The 17,660-nt window shown below is 43.2% G+C and overlaps 1 protein-coding gene across 1 annotated transcript; it reads right to left on the bottom strand.

The window, feature by feature from the left end:
• Positions 1-132: 132 nt before the first annotated feature.
• On the bottom strand, positions 133-3,935 carry zgc:122979 (uncharacterized protein LOC641576 homolog). The gene is made up of 4 exons (XM_031754583.2): positions 3,678-3,935; positions 2,828-3,086; positions 1,950-2,482; positions 133-1,040 (listed from the first exon to the last, which is right to left on the bottom strand). Exons 1-4 carry the CDS (start codon positions 3,783-3,785, stop codon positions 807-809), a joined length of 1,134 nt encoding a protein of 377 aa, XP_031610443.1. The 5' UTR covers positions 3,786-3,935; the 3' UTR covers positions 133-806.
• Between the last annotated feature and the right edge of the window lie 13,725 nt (positions 3,936-17,660).

The raw sequence follows: 17,660 nt of genomic DNA, 5'->3' as shown, positions 1-17,660 counted from the left end.
TTCAAATCTGGTCTGAAGTGTGATTTAGTGGACTTCAAATGTCTGAGAGTTCACTTATGTAAGTTTAGGATTTGAAAATAACATGCTTTTATCCAATAGTGAGGCGGAAACAGAAGTCAAATTGTTCTTTTTCTTTATTTTTCATGCTTTCAAACATCTCTATATCAAGTAATAATAATAATAATACATCAGCAGGTGGCTCATCGCAGATTATATACAGACATTTCAAATCATTCAATAGAACATTTGACAGATGAATCTCTTTTAGAGACAGTGTTTCAGCATTTTGTACACAAAGTAGATCTTTGTAGACAAGTATGTTTGCTATTGTAATAAATCAATGCAAAAGATCAGTCATATGAACACCATATAACTATAATGATGACAGTAGTAGAAGTAATAATAATAATAATACTAAAGTTGTGTTATTTCCCTTACATGTTTCTACCATTGAGGTTTAAGGAAGTCTATACAGACTTGAATAGCACACTGATATCCTGCGAAAGGTTTGCAAGTATAACAGTACAGATAACTCATTCAAGAGAAAGGCTATCGAGTCAATGGATGCCCTCAGATACCAAAGACCCCCATTAATCAGCTCTCAACTCACTGCTCGCACAGCATCGCTAAGTTGGTGTGCATCGTGCCGAGCGCCCGCAGAAAGTCATCTCCTCGCAAAAAGTTGCACGTGATCTACAACTCGCTTAAGCGCCGCTTGCCGCTTCCAAACACAATAAGAGGTTGTGATTTGGTTGTGATAGCACCTCGGGCAAGGCTGTGTTTGTGAACTGGTAACAGTTACCCGGCTAGCACTGGGCCAGGCTGTGCTTGATGATCTCTCGGGACTGTGGTGGGATTCTGTCTGGGAAGGCCACCTGGAACTCAACCACCAAGTCGCCTCTCTGGGATGGGCTTTTGGGCAGGGGAAGGCCTTCGCCCCTCAGCCGGCGGACGGCACCGGGTTTGATGACATCGCTGCAAGGTAGAGGCATCATCCGGTTGTCAAGCGTTGGAACGTTTACTGTGCAGCCGCAGAGAGCCTGGAGACAAGAGAAGAAAGAGAGAGTTAGCCCTGCAGACCCATGAAGCTGTTAACCTGTTTCACAATTATTTTTCGAGTGGCCTAATTATGAGTGGAATCCAGTTTCTCTAAAAGTGTCAAGTTGCATAAGAGATAAATGTGGGGTGTCTGTCTTTCTAAAACAATTCTCTGTGTTATTTTCTGCGTTATGCAACAGACCGGTGTTACAGATGTTATAATCGCTGCTCCGTTTACTGGCTCAGTGTGGGCGTTAAGTGTTTTAGTGACTGAAGTGAGCCATAGGAAGATGGAGGAGCTCTTTGAAATGTCATTCTCTGTGACTGCTACCCTGCTAATCTGTGTGTGGGCTGGTGGAAGCGAGAGCCAGAGACAGAGTGAGCCAAAAAAAAAAAAAAGGCGCCTGCCTTATACAAGCAGAGAAGTCTGCAGCCAGCATAGTAGTTGCGAGGGAGGGTGAAGTGCAATTCGTGGGGGCAGTCAGTACTGGGAGCTAAATTTAGCTCCTGCTTGCTCTCTCACTCTGCAGGGGCTGATGAGGTAAACGGAGGCGTTGGCAGGCTTACTGCTGTTTCTGTGTTTGTGGGGGTCTGTCAGCTCGCTGTAAGCTGAGGGGTTCAGATGCCCATAACAGAACACTCTGTTCTGTCCTCAGACTGCAATCAAAGATATTGTCCTCCCTCCCTGCATTTGGCAGAGATTGGACCTTCAATCTTATGTGTTACTGCTGTTTTTTTCAGGAATCGATTTTCTCTGGCATTTAAGAAAGAACATTACTCAATGGTTATATAAAGGACAAGAAGTGGTGCATAGATCTTAGCCTTTATCTGAGTAGGTGTAAGTGGTTGTATCTGAGTATAGGCCACTCATATGTTTCATAATGTATCTGATGGCGATGCACCAAACTCACCTCTTTAAGGGTGATCTTGGCCGTGTAGACGAGGTTGGAGCCCTCTCTCTTGTACTGAGGATGCTCCTGGTCCCTGAGAATGAAGGTGATGTCTGCGGGGGCGCTGTTGGGGGTCTCGTCTCCCTCCCTGGGGAAGGTGATCTTGGTTCCCGATTTCCAGCCTTTCTTTACCACCACATTCAGCACCTTCTCTTCTGTTCGCAAGGTGCGGCCATCGGGGTTGAGGCGGCTGCGGGTAATCTTCACATGCTTGGTGCAGCCCTGCATCACCTCCTCCAGGGTCACCAGCAGGTCGTGCACCACTACTTCACCCTGCAAGCGCCTCGGGCCTTTCCGCAGGCCGCCCTCGGGGCCCGCAGACCCGCTCACGTGGCTGAAGGTGAACCGTCTGAAGGGGTTGAAGAGGTCGTCGTCACCCTCTTCATTGCCGAAGAAGATGTCGAAGTGGTCAGAGCCATTGAAGAAGGAGGAGAAGGTGGAGTGGGGGTCGCCCTGGAAATTGCTGCGGAAAATGTTGCCTCCGTTTTTAAGGCCTGAAAAGGGGAAAGAAAACAGGTTCAAGTTAAACTGCTGCAGAACATTTCCTAATTTGATGTTCCCTAAGTTCTCTTCATGCCACCTTCTCTAAAATGATGTAGAGACCAAGAAAACTCTTCTGTTTCTCCCTGAATAGCTAATCAGCCTCACAGCTGTCGCATTTCACATGTTGAGCTTGTTTAATAGGAGTGGGAGTCATCGCACATCAATATTTAGCATTTGATGATGACATGAATAGTTAATCTAATCACCCACGCTACACTAATCACTCAGATGGCAGTTACTAGTGAAGCTATTTAAAATGATAGCAATCACAGTTTCAGATCCCTGCCCTTCCTCACCTTCTTCTCCAAACTGGTCGTATATGCTTCTCTTTTTGGGGTCAGTCAGGATCTCGTAGGCCTCTGCGATCTCTTTGAACCTGTCCTCTGCATCAGCATCGCTGTTCTTGTCTGGGTGGAACTTGAGGGCCATTTTCCTGTAGGCTTTCTTGATCTCGTCTTCATTGGATTCGGGGGAGACACCCAGGACTTTATAGAAGTCTTTGCCTGCGGGTTTGATGGGCAGACAGGGAACATCCTGCTCTGACCTGGTGCTTTCCTGCGAAAACACACAAAAACGCCACATTAAGAACATTTCTTCACCTTTTAAACATCAGCTTGTGCCAAACTTGTATCCCAAGTGTTGCCAAGCAGTGGCGAATAAGCATGCAAATTCAAACCTCTATCACCTAGAATGTTAAACAGAGTAGCTGATGCACAAGATATCTTCCAAAAAACTGCTGCAGAATATCTATTAATATGCAGAAAATCCCCCCACCTCTAACAGTCTCAATGGGAAAACACCCTTATCTCCGTGCTGCTGCATGTGCGGTCACATATCCATGAATTTCATAGGCTCATGCACAGCACAACGTGATGGGGGAAAGTCATATAAGAGGCAAAAGACTCTTCCCCACCCCACCTCAGCGACTGAGATACTCTGCAGCGATTGGCTGAAAGCGAGCCGGCAATTCTTACATTCTTATATGTGAATGAATCCGGCACAACAGTAATGTGCCGGTTCCATACACACTGTTTAATTATACGGTGTCATTCATACGAACTGTCAGCACCGTGCAGCTTTACACACTTCAAACATGCTAAAGACAAACAGCCCCAAAAACTTCCCCGCGAAAAATGCCAAACTTACCGCTGAGGACGACGAGCCGGAGCTGTCCCCCCTGTGCATGACTCGCACTTTGCACTTGACATTGCCATTTTTGTGCTTCACACCGAACTGGGTCCAGATGAGAACCATGATGGGAAACTTTGCTGTGGTGCTACGTGTGTCGCTGTCCTCGGTGCTGGTGCTGAAATCGCTCTGCTCGCTTGCTCCGATCTCGCTTTCCGTGCTGTCTGAGCTCTCTTCGGCTCTCCGTTAAATACCAGAGCGGCGGCTCCCCCCTCCTTTCCCACTAGCCGCTCCATCCGCCCACGCGGTGTGACTGAGCTTTCCCCGGACCCGCCCATTTCCTCACGCGCGGCAGGGGATGCCGGTGTCCTCAGCGCTCTCGGTGAAGAGCCATTGGCGCTCGGGCGATGATCACGCGGATGTTGCAGCCTCCCTTTTCCATCTGGAGACTTGTTTCCGGAGTTCTTTAAGGCAGATTTGAGCAGTCACGACTCGGTACACCGAGTCCTCTTTTTTTTCTCCTTCCACAGACAGAACAGGCACAGTTATGAAAAAGAACTCATAAGTGCTGTCTGCCCAGACAAACTCCAGACAGAACATATCCTGCTGGGTGATGGAGCCCCTGTCCTCGAGTGCCATTTTTGCATTTGAGCTCACGCCTTGTCTTTCTTTTTACAGATTAAAGACATTTTTTCAGTGGATGGGAGGAACAAACATGACTATATCTTCTTTATGCTGGTGGGTATGCAGAATCATTTAGGAATAGCCATTTCTGAAGTACATATTAATAATGCCGTAATACCCATATAAGGCAAGATGCCCTCAGGTAAAAGGGCGTGTCCTTCACAACCAGTTTGATTCAGACCGATTCAAAATAATTAAATGTATACATCATATTTATAAATAATTTCTTTTAAATTCACATTATGAGCCATCGCAGTGCACCTTATACTGTAAGGTAATGCTCATTCAGTTGCAGGGGTAATGTATTCCAGTTAAAATGTATTGTGACTATTTTGTTATGTAGGTAACAGTACATGATTCTCTATCCACGACTGTCAAATCTAAATGAGGATAATAAGGATGTGGTCCCGGCTATTGAAAGGAAACTAATATGGCACCACCTCAAGGAGCGCCTTGTTATGAACAGTTTTCAGACACATGATGTCTGTAAAAATTCCACTTTTACTATTTGGATTTTGTTGAGACCATCAGGCTTCCTCCCACTGTCCAAAGACATGCAGCTTGAGGGGGTAGGTTAACTGGTACTTCTAAATTGGCCATAGCAGTGAATGTGAGTGCGAATGCTTGTTGTCTCTCTGTGTTAGCCCTGCAAGAGATTGATTACATGTCCATGGTGTACCCTGCCTTCCACCCTATGGCAGCTGGGATAGGCTTAGATAAGAGGAAGAGGAGGAATGCATGGATGGGTATAGTGTGTGTATATGTAGGGATCAGTGATCATCTGAACAACTGTAGTTGGTTGGAGATGATGGTTCACACAGAGTTTGGTATTTTAGTCTTTTATCCTTTCAAGAGAAATGTGAGGGCTTGTGAGATGAATAAGAAAATAAGAAGGAGTGACAAAACCACTGTTTAACATGACAGGGGTACCAACTAGACTGCTGCTTCACACTGTAGTTTTAATCAGACGTCTGTTATGTTATGTAATTCAAATCTCTCATCAGACAGTTACTAAAAACCCTGTTATAATACTGTGGGGTGGCAGGAAAAAGGTAGTATAAATTCCAAGTGTCTAAAACCTGACTTAGATATAAAGCTTATGTAGTATAACAGCAGAGGAAGGAATGCATAATCATCATTTTTTGAGGCAGTATCACAGTGAGTTGGAGTTATTGTGTTGCTCTGGATTCCACTCTGTCACATCCCAAACTCCTCATATTTTATATATTGACCATAATTCAGAAGAAAACCACATTTCGACGTTCATGTGACCAAGAGCCAGAGCTGATTTTCTGTACTGTAAAGAGCTGCTAATGGAGATTGATTAAAAGGTCCACCACCAAGCACTTATCTAAGCAGTGATTGTGATTGTCTAAGATAACTCAAATTAAAATAAGGTTTTGAAAGCCTTTTCTCCCCCTGGAATTAACTTCAACCACCATCTTTGCTGTCGCTGGATTTTCCCATTGATTTCAATTTGTCCTCCTTTCAATGCCATTTTCCCCTCTTGTGATGTTTTTAGTAGCCTTTTCTGAACGGATGAGATCGTACAGTGGGTGCAGTTGTGTATAATTCTGTAGTCAATAAATGCAAACCTATGCAAGTAAAGCACTTGGCAGCTAGCAGCAAACAGCTGTAGAAGAAAAAGACAGCTTAGTGTTATGTAACTGAACGTGTTAAAAAAGAAAAAAAACCCTTGTGGCCGGTAAGTGTTTTAATATCTTGTGAAAATTTAAGATATTACCTGAACCTGGCTGGCTGTTGGTGTTACATAAATTTTCAACACATCGCTGTCACTTAAATGTGTTCCCACTTGCTTCAAATAAGCCACCAATCATCTCTGAAAGCCTGCAGAGTCTAAAGGGCTGCTGGCCCGCGGCGCACACTCCATGGTGAAATGTGTCGACAGGCTGGTTCTCAAGTACATCAAAGACTCCATCTCAAGCCAGCCTGGACCCTCACCAGTTTGCATTCACAGCCAAAAAAACTAAAACAAAAAACCCCCCAAACTATAAAAACACAAAGTGTGCCATCTCCACAGCAGCCCCCCCCCTCCACATCCCCCAATCAGTCTTCACACACAGTGAAAACAACACTTACACCAGAATCCTGTTTGTTGGTTTTAACTCAGTGTTCAGTATCACCCCCCTCCCCCGAGAAACTGTCCAACTTGGCACTCTGGGCTCATGTAACACACTCGAGACAGTTTGGATTGACAGTCACAAATCCTCAGTTCTTGTCTTGTATCTTTAAAGCATGTTATCTGAGTTAGTCTGAGTGAAGGATGTGGCTTTCTAAAAGGATGTATACTGATGATAGCATAAGACGAGGATTTAATAACTGCCAACAAACAGACAAACGGGTCCATCCATCCATCCATTCACTTCCACTTATCCTTTTCAGGGTCGCGGGGGGCGCTGGAGCCTATCCCAGCTGTCATAGGGCGAGAGGCAGGGTACGCCCTGGACAGGTCGCCAGTCTGTCGCAGGGCGACAAACGGGTCATGTTCTCATATTTGAACTTATTCCTAGTGCCACTGATTATAATTTTTGCTAACTTTTTAATATTTTCTCCTAAGAGAATAGTAATAATAGTAGGCTGTGATGAATATGTGTTACATCGTGGCATAACGTGGATACTAAACTAGACAATGGTGCTGGCATGATCCAGAATCAGAGGTATGCAAATCTGCTGCTTTTGAAAACTGACATTATGGCTGACATACTGGCATTTCCTCTGTGTATCTATGTGCCACTGAGCACCTAGAAGTCATTTTTTGGTTGTAATGACTACATTAAGCATAAGTCTGTGGTAGGAAGTGACTGCCCCTCTCCTACTGGTCCTGGATGAATGATTCACATGATGACATGTGCTGATTACTACACAGAGGCCACTCTTTTGATGAAATTCAGCAAGTCATCTGTTTTTAGGTTTTTTTTAATTTTTTTTTTACTCCCATTGAAGAAAAAACAAATTAGCGTTTCTATTTTGGGATCGTACTACACATACTATGAGATTACGACACACACAGAGCAGACTGCAGTCATGGATATGGAGTTGGTGTCACAGGGAGCGTACATACATGGCAGTGCTTCCTCCTCCGTGATGCTTCCTGCACCCAATGGAGGATGGAATTTCCTCAGGATTCTCCCTCCGTCTCACAGGAAGCAGCAGACAAATTTGGTTCGAACATGTTGAGCCAGGAGCGTCATGCAACAGATAGCAGCTCATCCATACTATTCACAGACTGAGCAGGAGAGAGTGAATCAGAACAGCCAGCATTCATAACTCCTGCCCACGGGAACAGTCAGTGTGTTTGGTCCTGTTTTTCGCACATTCACACTCTGTGTCTCTCTCACAGAGACACATTCAAAGGTGCCTGTCAGTCTCGGAGAAAATAATGCTAATTAAAGAACCAAGCAGCAGTAACACTGTTATTGTTAGGTGGTGAGAAGGCGGACAGCTTACATGGAGCCTGGTGTTCTTTGTGGTGTTGTTCTCATGTTCTGTAGTAGCTGTACTGAGTGTTCACTCTCATCTTTCTTTGTCCAGGCTGCTGTTTTTCTCCCCCCCTGCAGTAGTACATACTGTACTGCTTTTTATTGTTTGGAATCAAATGCATGGATTTAACTTAAAATTATATGTAACATGTCTGAATACACTAAAGCAGTGGTTAAACTACCTATTTCATACTATCAGTTACTACTACTTCATGAGCTTGCATAAGCTCACTGCAAACCTCATTAGGTACACCATTTTAATTATTTGAGGCCAATTCAACAATATGCCAGAAACATTCTTCAACATTATAACATCACGCATTTTCTGCAGATTTGTCGATGATGCAAATGTTCCAAAATTCTCCAAAGGTGCTCTGTTAGATTGAGATCTGGTGATGGTGGAGGCAATTTGAATACAGTGCACTCATTCTGTTCAAGAATCCAGTTTATGACTAGGTGTGTTATTCTGCCAGAAGCATCCATCTGAAGATGGGTGTATTGTACTGAGGTTATAAAGGGATGGACATGATCAGCAACAATACTCATGCAGGCTGTGAAGTTTGAAAAATTGTCATCTGGTGCCCACAGTGAGTCAAGAAAATGTCCCTGTTATGCTCCCTCTTTCCAAGGAAGGATCCGTACTACAGCAAGGTCTGCAGGCCCAAACAGAATAGTTTATTTTTTTCTTTAGCGGTAGAAAATGTCAGGGTGGGCACATCCAGAAAAACCAACAAACATTAGGTAAAGGGAACACAACTAACGTACTTACAGGCCTCCTACCTGCCTCCCTAACCTAAACAAGATAAAATCTATTAAAAGAAAAAGGCTTCCCACCCCTACAACTACCAAGTGTATTATTTTAAAGAAGGATATTTACAACATTTATGTGTACATAAAAAGATCTAGCTGTTCTAGACACAGAACTCTTGGTCACACAACACTATGCAATTATACACACAGCCCAGCCTTGTTGGAAACAGGAAGTAGGCAGTGCCCAGCCAGTGCTGACAGGTACCAATTTACAGCGAGTACCATTCAGTCTCCAACCAATGGTCAGCTGTCGCCTGGAGCTTACATAATCAAAACACAACAGAAACAATGAACAACGCCACCCCCAGGTGTGGAGGAGCGGACAGAGTACACACAATGATGACTTGGGTCATAACAATCCTCCACACGACTACATTGCCGTCACCTGAACCACAAGCGCTTATTAAACATATTGTTGCCTTCCTATTGATCTTGGCTGCTTCTCTCTCTACAAGCTGTCTACTATGCTGTCAGTCTGAAGCAGTCTTGCCCACCCTTCTCTGATTTCTGGCATCAAGGAGACATTTTCACCCAGAGAACTGATGCACAATATTTTTTCTTTTTTTTGGACCATTCTTTGTGAACGATAGGCACAATTTTTAGGGAAAAATCACAAGAGATTAGCAATTTCTAAAATGTTCAGACTAGCCCAAATCCATGTGATTTGCCTGATTAGACACTAATGAGCAAAGGAACAGGAGGGATGTGGGTGTAAATCACTACTACTTAAGAAACCATCTTTAAGGCAGAAACACTCTGTCCTCCAAAAGCATAATACAAAAATACAATACATAATACAAAAGCAGACACTGAGCCCCCACCCCTCCCACCCCCCAAACTGATGGGTAGGCAACCAAACAACTGATATTGGTCACACCACCTCCACTCTAGCACTTAACATTGCCCCCCCAGTGTTGTGTGCTCAGCCTCCTGTTGTGTCCCTTCTATTCATTCAATTGGCTTGTACTTAATGCCTATGTTATTAGAGCCCTGCTCACGTAAGAGTAATATTCTAGTTGTACTTCTTGATGTATTTAACAGCTGTGGCTTACATGCTGTTGCATCTTCTCCATGAAAAGTGTGCCCAGTGGTTTAGACTGGGGGTGATGAACATAAGCACCGGGGGCCAGAATCAGGCCAGCAGATGCTCCAGTCCGGTCCGTTGGATAGCTCTGGAGAATCTGAAGGAGTGCATGATTTTTTACCTTTAACTGCATTTTCTGCAGTTTTCTTTTCAAAGTTGTACAGCTTTTCCTGTATTTAAAGAATGCAAGCTCATTTACCCCAGAGGCTAATAATTATATAACGAGGCCGTGCAGATCAAGAAACTACAACACTGCTCAATAAAACACCCTTAAAAGAACAGGAAAAATGCAGCATATTTAACTGATACCATCACTATTTGTACCAAACAAGTACAAGTGGATAATGTAACTACAGTTATGGAAGACTTTGGCCTACATTTCTGTACCAGACATGCTATTCTTATCTGACAGCATAGTAGACAGCTGGTAGGGAGAGATGCGGCCAAATACTTTTTATTTTCACTCATTTCTTTCTTTTTTTCTTTTTTTTACAGCACTCATACAGGCGACTGTTTGCTGAGGCTTCAGCCCTGTCTCATTTTTGTGGGAGTAGTGGGTGCTGCCTGCAGGGGATGCGGGAAGGTGAATCATACTGCTGAGAGCACACGGGAGGAAGCGGCGCCAACCTCATCTCGCATCATGACACCGCCACCCTGTCCTTCAAATGTCACCGGATGAATCGACATTGCTCGAAAAGGCCACCGAAAAAAATATATTGTCTGAGGTCTGGTGTACTTACAGGCCGCTGGGGAAAGTTTCCTTATGTAACGTAATGCACCAACAGTTTAAGCAGAGATCTTTTTGAGTATTGTGTTCAAATGAGGGCAGAATTAGGGAATGCATATAAGATATTAAGTTTAAAAAAAGACAGTCATAACAAGCCATATTTTATCACCAGGCAAAGTAATGAGACGTTCTCATTTTCGACTCTGTCGCCTTCTCCTGTCTCGCACCTACCCCCCCCAACTGCAGCTCCCACACATGTCTGGGTGTGTGACTGGCTCGTATGTGTCGTACTGGCTAGACTATAGCCATCCGCCTTCAAGTGCAGCAGATAGAGACAGGCAGATGGCAATAAGGACACAGAAAGATACAGGCAGAAATGCACACAAAGATACAGACCGTGACCCAGATAGAAAAATCATTTTGGTGGAGGACAGAAAGCTAGATGAGGACAGATGATGGCTGAACAGAGATGAGCAAAAAGAGAGAAAAGGGCAGAAAGGGAAGAAGTAAGAAAGCAGCTTGTAGAATTTATCAGAGAGATGGGGAGGAAATGATAAGAGAAAACATTAAGACAGATTGTGGAGTAGAGAAGGCGGTGATGGATTATGCCTGGCAGTGAGGGAGGTGTTTTTATTTTTCTTTCTCTGCTATGGGGAGGGGACTTTATGAAATCTCCCCTGCAGCTCATTTTTTGCACAGCTGAAAACACTTCTGCATTTTAACTGTCGAGGAAAGACTGCCCCCCCCCCCACTAATTTTTTTGCTCTGCAGTCATAACTAATCAGCACCACTAAAATGTTGTGGTTTGCAAAGTGAAGCTTTTAATAAAATATGCTACAGCTAAAACACCAACACACACACACACACACACACACACACACACACACACACACACACACACACACACACACACACACACACACACACACACACACACGAAGATATGCTCAGCCTGTTCTCTCAGTATGATTAGATTTACATCCACTGTTGTTACACCCTTTTATTGGAATGTACTGCCCTCTTCAGGGCAGAATAAATACTGAAGAAGAAAATATTTGCTGTTTAGAAATTCATCATTTGTCACCATACACAATGCCAAATTATATAACAAATTTTGTTATGTAAGGGGGGGGGGGCAGCATTTCCATCACCGTTCCATTCCTACATTATAAATGTTCACAAAGGTAAATGTTAAGGACAAATTCTTCTTCTCTGCAGCCAGATAGGCACTTGGTCCTTCCCTCTCCTTCAGCGGGGCCTCCTCTTGGCCGCTCTTCTGCTGACTGTGCTGAGCTTTCTTCGAGGCCTTTAATTGTCTCTGGTAGCAGCGATTTACCTCGGGGTAGAAGACCACAGACAGAGGCAGTCTGCAGATTGGTGGAATCTCAGCGGAAATGAGGAGAGAAATGAGAGTCGACAGGCAGAAAGGCCACGTGCAGGCTGGTAATGCAAGCTGAAAGGGGGTGCCATAGGAGAGGAGAGCGTGACACATGATGTGCACGTGGAAATGATGTTTGCAGACTTGGGAGGAAAGTTTCTGAGTTACTGCAGACATCAGATTTGAGGTTGCTGCTATCATCTGTGTGTATATGTGCAGAAAAGTTTATGAGTTTTACCAAACAGCAGAACCAGAAGAAGACACCTCCAATGGCACTGGAGGATAGTGCACTATTACATCCCCACAGCCTTGTGTGAATATCCCTGTGAGGAGCAGGCCAGAGCAAGCCATCCACCACACATCAGTGAAAAACACTTTAATCCCCCCATCTGTGTGAAGTATTACACAAATAACAAGCAACTGCATGAATCTGAAAACTGAACGTGTGCATTATTTAAGAAAACATTCCACGGTGCCATTTAAAGAAGCCAGAGCTCATTCTCGAGGCTCAGACATTATGCATATTTCTATGCAAATTGTTTTGAGACTTTCAGCAGCAAACATGCCAGCAGCAGAGCCCAAACGTGGCATGAAAACAAATAGCTGGTAAGCAGAGCAGCAGGGACAGAAGGATGAGACCTCCTGTCCAAGGACTGTCACAGCCGTACACCTGGCCAGCACCAGCTGGCACTGACAAGAATAGCTGCAAAATGACAGCCTCCGTTTATTTACATTTTAAACAGTTAGCGCTGTTTTTTTAACGGCGCTGATAGAAAAATGTCAAAAAATAACCACTGTTTAGATATTCATAGCTAGTGGACCAGAAACATACACCTAAGAAAGAAACAGTGAGGCTTTCAGTGGAGTCATTCAAAAAGCAGATTTGAACTTTTTTTTGCATATCTTATGCACTCTGTAAGGTTATCTGTGTGAGTAGCTCATGTAGCTGCAATGTGCAACCACATCCACAAAATTAGATGGAAGGATCTCATTTGTTAGCAACTGAGGGCAAAGCACTGACAACTACTGGGCTCCGAACCGAGGCAGGAAATGAATTAAGAGGAAACTTGGAATCGCTACAGGGTGACATTATATTTGTTATTATTTATGGGGCAAATGTCCAATCAAAGAGAGCCAGATGAGCAGATTCCCTGCTGGATATTGTGCTTTCACATCTTTTAAAAAGGACAAACAGAAAGGCAACAGCGTGATAGTTCTATGCAAAAGTCAGGCGCTCACCAAACACATCAGAGACCATTATTTTTAACCATCCAATTAACAAGCTGAAAAATTCAGCCAGCAGGAGCTTTCATTTGCACTGGAAAATTGATGGGCAAAGCTGCTCTAAAATTAAAAAACAGGGTGTCCAAAACCTCTAAATCACTCTATTACAACTTTAGAAAAACAGTAAGGCTCGAGTACTTTGATATTTTTCAGTCTGCAGTAAATTGAGATTAAGGACTGAGACTTACTAATCATCATGTTATTGCTGCCACTGTAGAGTTATGGCTGTGTCCTGAAAACACTGCAACATACTATGATTTATTGCCACAATTAAAGTTCTTTAAATGGTAAAATGTAAAGTCATGTTCACTCGCTCATCAGTATGTGTCTCAGTGTCACAGCGTAAGCTAAAGGTAGTGTTCGTGGCTTCCACACCTCTTCCTGCTAGCAATCGTATAATCCAAAGAGCCACATTTACAGCTGACAGTGAAACTAAATGATGCAGCACGCTGCTGAACGCTGCTGTACTTAGCTGAAAATAACAACCATGTAATTGACCCCTTTTTCCCTTGAGGGTTTTTTGAGGGTGCTTTATGGTAGATGCGTTTAAACCATCGTAATTTAGACACTCAGAAAAAAAAGGAGAAACATATTACACCGGAGTATTATACTGGGCTTTAACATTTGACAATGCGCCTTTCCCATTTACAGGATGCAGCAAATTAATTTCTGGAGGAGAACACTTACTGCAACATGGACATAAAAACATTTGACATGAAAAGCCACCAGTGCCATTTTCTTTAGGCAGAGAACATGCCCATCATTATGTTCCATTGTAGGCATATAATCCCACTGACGTGGCCTCCCTGAGCTGAATGTGACAAATATAGCCAAAATGAGTGAGATGCAGCTAAATGAGAAACTGTGTAAAGTACACATGTAAAAGTCAACGGAAGTGTAGGCCCAGGGAGTATAAGGGGAAAAGACAGTGATAATGACTTTGTGTTTGGAGGAAAAGGTGTTCCTTTTTTCTCCCTATTTTCACAATGAAGTCAAAGAAGGATTACAACAGATAAGGAGATGCCATTGGGTCTCTTTAGTCCCAGCAAAGAAGCCAGACCCAGTGGGAACTAGAACACCTAGAAGACCATTCAGAGCCCTCCAGTGTTCTGTAGGATGAGGTCAACCACAGTTAGGAGCCAACTGAGAGGGCTGATGACAAATGTGTCTTGGGCTACCCTTTAAAGGATGCGGTCTAGCACTTGGATTATTATAGCCCATCCTGTGATAGATGATAAACTGTGATAAACTGGCTTCAGTTTTATTAGTAGTACTATGAGTCACCATCAGTCATGATTATTCACACTCAAAATTGACTCCTTGCTTAAATCTGTTGCATATCCATACTTCTATTAGTATAACATTACATGTTCCCTGTAAAAAGCCCATTAGGATGGAAGCAAAAGGAACCAGCTGGACTTTTGGGGGGGGGTTGCTGTTTTTGTTTAATGCATGCTTGCTGTCGCAAAAGAAATGGCAGATCATTAACTGGATTAAGTACACACTACAGGTTATGGCAGCTACAGGTTGAATTGCATAAGAGTTTGCAGAGACATCGTCAAAAGAAGATAAAGCATGGAGTTCAACCAAGTTTTGGTTATATAGCGCCAGTTGACAACAAAGGTTGTCTTTGTATTGAAAGGTACCCACCCTGCAGTATTAGAGAGAAAGCCTCAATGCCCCGCTTGGTGACTGTGGGAAGGAAGAACTCCCTATTAACAGGAAGAGACCTCTGACAGTGTTTCCCTGACCTTTCCTCTATGACCACCGTGTTCTGTCCATCCATCTTCATCCAGTGCAGGCAGAGTGCACACTGGACAGGTCACCAATCTATTGCAGGGCTAATACTGAATAGAAGTGCCAGTTAACCTAACCAATGCATGTTTTTGGATTGTGGGAGGAAGCCAGGAGTCCCTGGAGTGAATCCACACAACCACTCCACACAGAAAGACCCTAGCTGGCCAGTGGTTTTAATATCATCAACATTGCTAACCACCACACCGCTGTGCTGCTTGGACCACAATGAGGTTGAGCATCTTTAAATGAGTTTTCCTGATGACAACATCTGTCTAGAAGTAAACATAAGCAGTCCCTGTTAGTGATATTCATTTTATTAAGGCCAGTTCATAGATTTGTCTTTACCAAGCAAGACAAGTCTGTATTGGTGCTGAAAAATGAATCTGATGCAGGAACTGCCAAAAACCACAGTTTGAAATATTACAGCAGAAATAATAGCTCTTTACAAACAACAACATTTCTTTCTATAGTTGTTTTAGCCCTTTGTGACAACTTTTTTTTCAAACTCACCCATTAAACTTTAATGATGTTTTCACCATAAAGTGCAAGGCCACCTTTACAGATAAGTGGCCACTAGCTGTCTGCACTGCATCACCTCCTTTCAAGTCAGCAAACTTGAATGAGTAAAAATGCTCTAAAAAGTGTTTTACACATTTTGTGATGCAATTATCAGACAAATTTTTGCCTGTGTGATCCACTCATACAGTATGGATGCTCTTTGTTATATACACAGTATGCATACATGCAGCACATTCAAAGCTTGAAAGCAGGGTTTCACTTCAACATCAGTGCCTACATTAATCTTTTATTTAACATTCATAGCCATTGCTCAATATACTGTTTAAACTCGACAGGGTTACTAACTCAGCAGCACCTCAGTCTTTGAGATTATGATAACATCAGACCATATTCTGTGGTTTTAATGGCAAGTTTGCAGAATTTTAACATGAAAGAACTTTAAGGTGAGCTGACAGCAGTTCTCCAGAGAGGGGAGCTCCGCTGCTAAAAGCAACTGCCTCAGTGACAGTATTGATATTCAGAGCTCGTACCTTCAGTGAATACCACCAGATCTACGGTGCACAGAGGATGAGCGATCAGACGTTGGTGATCCCCTCATCAGGAAGAAATACTCTTATATCCAACGAAACACAGCGTCTACATCTCATATGGACGGTAACGATTTGCGGCCAATGTCTTCCAACATCTTCAGTGATCCCCGGAGTTTTAATGTTCAGCTGATGGTGACATCTCAAGGTGACAGCAACACTAGTTCAAAGCACCACTGTGCAGCCTCACAGAGCTGCCAGCACGGTTAAAGACTCTTGGTTTGTTACCAGCATCAGCTTTTTGTTTGTTGTGTTACAAAATTAAGTTACAAAGAACCCCCCCTCTGTCTGTATGTTCATTAAATAGTTGTTGTGTGGCACAGCACAGACATTGATGTTATCAGGTTCTGTCATCCGCTCTCTGCTTGATCACAAATTACAGACAAGTCAACATCTCCCCGTGCACCATATAAATCAGTGAATGATTCTCTCATGCCCCCTGAGGTGGAAACAACTCCGGCAGAGACGTGCGAGCTGAAATCGAAACCTGGCTGCCACTTTGCCATGGAGTTTCCTCTCCCCCACCTGCCTTATTTATTCATTTTGAAGGAGTGATCAAAGCCGATTTTCCAAAGAGCTTCCCACTGTTCCATCGTCAACATCTTCGGTCACAATTCTCAGCAATGAAAGCCCGGGTGTGTTTATGCTGTGCAGCTTGCACTCAACCCCTTGATCTCCTCAGCTCTGCTGGTAACCTCTTTTCCTCCTTGCTACAATAGCAATTTTCAAACAGGCAACAAATATGGAAACTACTCAACACGATTCCACAGTAAGTTTTCAAACTGCAAACAAAAAAGCCAGGCGATCAGAAGGAAAATGATCAATAACTTTTCTCAGTAACTGCCATCAAACAAAGAATGTGTCTGTAGGTATTTCAGACAACAAGGCTATTATCTTCAAAAACACTGTGCTGTTGGTAGATTGCTGATTTTTCATTATTACTTTGTGTTGTTTTCACTGTTTGAGTTTCCACACACACACACACACACACACACACACACCGTTTTGCAGATTGCTGCTGCGTCTTAAAAGCGGTGGTCACAATTGCTGCTCTTGAACACCATTTCCAGCATTTTAAATTCCTGTCACGATGAAAAGTGTGGCACCTTATCTGAATTTGCATATTTTTTCCAAATCAAATTTTCAAAAACTCATTCAAACTCTGGTCTCAGCTCACCATAAAACAGCTCTACCTCCAGGTGAATGCAAAGTTCCCACTGGTGAGATTCAGAGGCATCGTGTGGTCTGCCTGATTTTTTAATTAACAAATGTTCCATCAGAGTGATCTACAGTGGCATTTTAGGACCCTTTGATCAAAATAAAATAGCACTTTCAGCGTAAATGGTGGGCAATTCATTTTTCCTAAGGGGTCACATGAGGATCTAAGACTGTCATGGAGTCAATAAGCTAATAAAGAGATAACATTGTTATTGAACAGAAGTGAATTAAGCTTATTGGTGTGGCCCTCCATAACAGTCCCAGTTTCACATGTAGCCCCTTAGGATAATTAATTGCCCATCCTTGAAAAGTAATGAATGCACAAATGCATGATTTTTAAAAAATATAAAATGTTAAAAATTCTGTATGATTCTTGAACCCAGTCAAACAAACCAGACTAGTACAACTTATAA

The sequence above is a fragment of the Oreochromis aureus genome, linkage group 7, assembly GCF_013358895.1.
Source record: "Oreochromis aureus strain Israel breed Guangdong linkage group 7, ZZ_aureus, whole genome shotgun sequence".
In the NCBI taxonomy this organism is placed as follows: Eukaryota; Metazoa; Chordata; class Actinopteri; order Cichliformes; family Cichlidae; genus Oreochromis; species Oreochromis aureus.
Note: the sequence above shows the minus strand (reverse complement) of the source record. Positions and strands in the feature narration are given on the sequence as shown.

What these genes read in the sequence shown, in the direction of transcription:
- zgc:122979 (XM_031754583.2), bottom strand. Translation starts at nt 3,785, where the DNA reads ATGGTTCTCATCTGGACCCAGTTCGGTGTGAAGCACAAAAATGGCAAT. An exon ending in CCGGCTCGTCGTCCTCAGCG is followed by an intron (nt 3,087 to 3,677) that starts GTAAGTTTGGCA and finishes GTGTTTTCGCAG; the next exon opens with GAAAGCACCAGGTCAGAGCA. An exon ending in CGACCAGTTTGGAGAAGAAG is followed by an intron (nt 2,483 to 2,827) that starts GTGAGGAAGGGC and finishes TCCCCTTTTCAG; the next exon opens with GCCTTAAAAACGGAGGCAAC.